Source organism: Citrus clementina, unplaced genomic scaffold, assembly GCF_000493195.1.
Source record: "Citrus clementina cultivar Clemenules unplaced genomic scaffold, Citrus_clementina_v1.0 scaffold_5, whole genome shotgun sequence".
NCBI classification, from domain to species: domain Eukaryota; kingdom Viridiplantae; phylum Streptophyta; class Magnoliopsida; order Sapindales; family Rutaceae; genus Citrus; species Citrus x clementina.
In genome coordinates, this window is record NW_006262201.1 from 4,289,700 (window position 1) to 4,294,331 (window position 4,632).

General features: G+C 35.1%; 1 protein-coding gene across 2 annotated transcripts; it reads right to left on the reverse strand.

Moving 5' to 3' along the window:
- Positions 1 to 359: 359 nt before the first annotated feature.
- LOC18040708 (protein ANTHESIS POMOTING FACTOR 1) lies at positions 360 to 3,983 on the reverse strand. 2 transcript variants are annotated; one of them, XM_006431511.2, is made up of 11 exons: positions 3,841 to 3,983; positions 3,642 to 3,733; positions 3,424 to 3,524; positions 2,717 to 2,817; positions 2,569 to 2,635; positions 2,371 to 2,470; positions 2,172 to 2,285; positions 1,944 to 2,081; positions 1,749 to 1,833; positions 1,250 to 1,299; positions 360 to 984 (listed from the first exon to the last, which is right to left on the reverse strand). In XM_006431511.2, the coding sequence occupies exons 2-11, from the start codon at positions 3,669 to 3,671 to the stop codon at positions 841 to 843; spliced, it is 930 nt and encodes a 309-aa protein (XP_006431574.1). In that variant the 5' UTR covers positions 3,672 to 3,733; positions 3,841 to 3,983; the 3' UTR covers positions 360 to 840. The 2 variants fall into 2 exon arrangements, with proteins under 2 accessions (XP_006431574.1, XP_006431573.1); XM_006431510.2 differs by having other exon boundaries at positions 3,837 to 3,983.
- Positions 3,984 to 4,632: the final 649 nt, after the last annotated feature.

Genomic DNA, 4,632 nt, shown 5'->3' on the forward strand with positions numbered 1-4,632 from the left:
CTTTTTTATTTTTGTTTTTAAAAAAAAAAAAAAGCCTTTTAAAAAATTTTAAAATTTTTTTTTTTTTTGAAAAATGATGCAATCAATTCAATTTTGCACAAGACAAGACAAGACAAGACAAGATTATAAAAGAGAAGAGAAAAGAACAAGAAAACCAATTACATCCACACCATAAGATACATCGTGTTTTGCTTTTATTTCTATCCTCTTCTTTCATAATATACACCAGAAATTTTGGTCAACAAATAAGTATTTATCTTTTTCCCCGGCCAAAGCAGGCTCACTGAGTTAACAAAAATGCTAAAGAAGAGGCAATTTTCTGAGAATCAATTCTGATATCACGGACTCATGGTTGAATCTAGAAAAACTCTTTTTGGTAATATATACAACATATTGCGGTCAATAACTTATCATGTTACAAATGTCAATGACAAATAAATTTCCTAGTTTTCTCAAATAGCTGCCTAGGCAGTGCCTAGGTGAGGCCTCATGTCGAGGTGACTGCTCATGTTGTTGCCTGCCAAAGAACTATGAAGAGGGCAAACTAAAGGAACCTTTGCCAGGGTGGTTAGGAAGGGCTTCAATAGAGCATAACATCTTAGTTCAATTCATGGACCCCTAGCTGTACATGTAAGAAGAAATGCTCTTACGAATAACATATTGATACCAGATCTACAGTTGTTTCTCCAGAACTTGATAGGAAAGCCTACTAGCAGGTAAGTTAGATGCATACACATACTATGATCAGAAATTGATACAAACAAGTTCCCTAGCCGGCAATGGATAGACATCAATATTCAGATACCCAAGAAATTATAAGGGTGTTGAATGTTAGAAACTTTACTTCCTTCCAACATAAGCTCCTAGTTTAGACAGATCAGGAATCCAAAACGATAGCTCAGATGACCCAGTAACAAACATAAGACTTCCAGGTGTCCATTTTATGACAGGAGGCTCTGTATCAAAACTCATCCAACTTGCAACCTTGACAAGAAAAATAAACAAAACCAAACAATATTTATGTAATAACAATACCAACGTCAGAAGAATATAGTACTTGGATATAGAACTCATTATGCAAATTGGTGCTTAAGGTATATGCTCAAATGTAGAATCAAAAGCATTGTTGGTTTGCCTAGAAGACAATGAATACTATGGCTGGGTCAATGTAGGGGAAATGGGAAATAACATCCCTTTGGATTCTAAGCATTCAAAAGGCATAAGAATCAAGGAATTTTGCTTATCATACCTCTTTCCCGCTCCTTACACTCCAAGCGTATACACTACCATCACCAGAACCTTCCAAAACCAAGAAAGTAAAATTAGCATCAAGAGTGGAACAAGCCAATCGTATCACATAAAACTAATGAGAGGGGCTTGGCCACACTAGGCTGCTTCCGCATGTGTGGGTGCACTCACTATTTCAGCATTTTATTGATTTATTTGATTTGGATTTCACAGATAAAAATATGTATGCATTTGGATTTGCATGGATAGGAATGGGTTTCACAGCAAGTCAAGGAAAAAGAGAACATGAATTTATTGCAAAGAATTCTGTGGAAACAAGCTTGATGCCCAACATTTCAAGTCGTGTAATTCAAAAACCAACAAGGTGGTAAGAAATTTATCTGAGAGTTATATACAGCACAAGTGCAAGAACCTTAATATAAATATCAAAACAGCCAAAAGCAAATATTAATAAAATATCCAAGTCACTGCACCCTAAGAACTGAAAGGAGAAACTCTACCTGATATAACAAACATTCCCTCAGGGCTGAAAGATGCCTCCAGTGTGGAATTGCGAGAAACCGGCTTCACATTATAAGTGGATAGCTAAAAACAACAGTAAACAGAAGCAAATTAACAGAGATTCCAGTGTATAGAGGGATAAATACATACGATATGTTACATTTGGGAGATGAAGAAAGAAAAAGTAAACTCACAAGTGTGCCTCGGAATGAGTCAAGCACATGAATATGTCCTTCCATAGTGGTCAGAAGCATAAGTCTCCCATCATTGCTGAACTTTACGACATTAGCATCTGATATATCTCCACCAACAGAGAAGATGTCGAAAGGACCCTAACAGTATTCAAACTTAACCAAATTAATGCATGCTAAAAGTACTACGACATATAAACTTCCAAGATATTCTTAGATATTATTCTTAACCTTCTCATACTTGCGAGCATCAAACATTCTTATGTATCCTCCAAAAGCAACTGCAAAGACAAGCCCTTGATCATCGTATGCTGCAGCAGGCCTTCCTTGAACACGCAAAAGACCCTGATTTGCCAACAGAGATCACAAATACGATTAAAAATTGGGGAAAAAACAGTTCGGATGTGACCATGAATGGCATGATATCCACCTGGCATTTCTCAGCCCGCTGATCCCAGAGCAGAACAGTTCGATCAAGAGAACCGGAGATAAAGCAATCTTTAGATGAGCACAGGCTAAGTGAAACAACCCTGGAAGCAGTAAAACATATATACAGTTAATAATAATTACAAAATATTTACAAGAATCAGTGATTTGAGAATATATCACCACATATCAGAAATCAAACCTGTCATGGTGACCTTTGAAGTAACGCAAGTACTTGTTATCATGCAAGGAAAGAAGCCGTAGAGATTCTGAAAAAATGAATGTTTCAAATAAGTGCCTAGTAAAGTAATCCACCAACATACACAACACAAATGTTCTGATAAACATACCATCCCAACCATTCTTTGAGGAGTATATGACTGTTGTAGGATGAGAAGTAAAACAAACAAGATCCACGCCATATTTTTTGCTATTAATTGTCTTCAAACATCTGAAATTCAATTAAGGGTCTCAGTAACAATTGTAATACCAACTATCATGAACTCAGCCAAGACAACTGAAGTACATTTGGGAGTGCTCTTATAGAAAGAGCATATGAAAGCAGGAGGGGAAAACGGCCTTTTTACAAAGTACTTGAAAAACATATGAATTACATTTCCCTTAAGCACTTCCCAGAAACCACTCCAAGGTTCTTTTTTCTTTTTTTCCATCTTAAAAAGCATTTTTGTCCATCTTAGAGAAACAGCAACTTTCATGAGCTCATGAAACACGCAGAGCATACATTCAGAAGTGCTTGAACTGAAAGTACCCTTGAGTAAAATCACTTTGAAACATATATGAAGCACTTCTTCAAACAGCACTAGAAGTGATTTCCTAATCCAAAAAGTTCCACCTATGAAAGCAGATATCAAGCACATTCTCACAAAACCACTTCAAGGGTTCCTTTGATTTAAAAAGACACTTTATTTTTCTGCAATTTCAAACAACTACTGCAAAATTTAAACCAGCAATTTACACTTACTCAAAAGCCCTTTCTTAGTTAAAAGAACTTCCAAAGAGACAACATAAAATCCGAAGAAACAGAGGATCAACTTACGTGGCAGCAGTGACATCATACAGGCGTATAGATTCATCATCACTAGCAGTCACCAAATAACTCGACGATTTATGAAAATCCATGGAACTAATTCTTCCATTCTGTTGAAACACAAATCAGTACCAAAACGACACTCAATTAACAAACAGATACACTTAAAATGCAAATCAAGTATATTTCTCAACCAAAAAAAAAAAAAAGGTAGAAGGTTCTCTCACGTAATCTCTAAAAGACATGCCCACTTCCATGCTCTGAAGAATTTCTTCAGAGAGCTCCAACGAGACCTTGTCTTCTCTCTCTGATTGTGACCCTAGAAACACCCAGTAAAAATACACAACACAAATAAAATAAATAAATAAACCACAGCAATTATGCAAGAAAACTACAACGTTTCAAGTATAATCTCCACATACCAACCATTTTTTTCTCCTCCAGATTAATTCCACTGCATCGAAAATAAATTTTCCTCTGAAACAGGAAGGAGGATGCGGAACTTGTGAATCAATCGGCAAGATTTCTCCAATAAGGACCTAAGTTTTGCAATCGTCTCAAATAGGTGCCCGACCCCATTTAATGAGTAAGATACCCTTAGGCGACATAAATATTATTTGTTTAAAAATCAAGGGTATTTTGGTCCTTTAGCATTAATGAGGGTGCCATATGCCACTACGCCTTATTACGAGCCTTAGACTCCCGCCGGTGGGATGGTTTGGGTTTGTCGGTTAACGCATTAAAATTCATCTCAAACACAAAATAAATTTTGACATCCATTGTATGGTACAAACATTAATAAAAGAGATAGGTTTAGTTTTAAAAAATAAGTACATGACATGTAGTGTTATGGATATCTAAAATCATCTTAAAAGTTAAAATCTTTACGGTTTCTTTAAAGATTTTCTCTCTTAATGTGGATTCCATAAAATACCATATATTGTAACAAAGAAAAATATTATGTTCTATTTTAAACCTTTAATATAACATAGTATATATGTTTTGTCATATACAAATAATTATTATTATGTGGAGGTAAATTTTTTAAGACAAAATCTAAAAAAAATATAGCTTATTACAATATCGAGTTTATTCTTATTTATAACTTACTCAAATTGGGACCATAAATTTTTATGACTACATGTAGGTTATTCCCATATAAAGTATCACCATGAAAAGATATTTTGTAATTGAAGAGGAATCCTTCTAGATCGGTAG

Coding starts and splice junctions, on each gene's coding strand:
- LOC18040708 (XM_006431510.2), bottom strand. Junction 2,286..2,370: donor AGCGGGCTGAGAAATGCCAG/GTGGATATCATG, acceptor TTGGCAAATCAG/GGTCTTTTGCGTGTTCAAGG. Junction 1,834..1,943: donor ACTCATTCCGAGGCACACTT/GTGAGTTTACTT, acceptor TGTTGTTTTTAG/CTATCCACTTATAATGTGAA.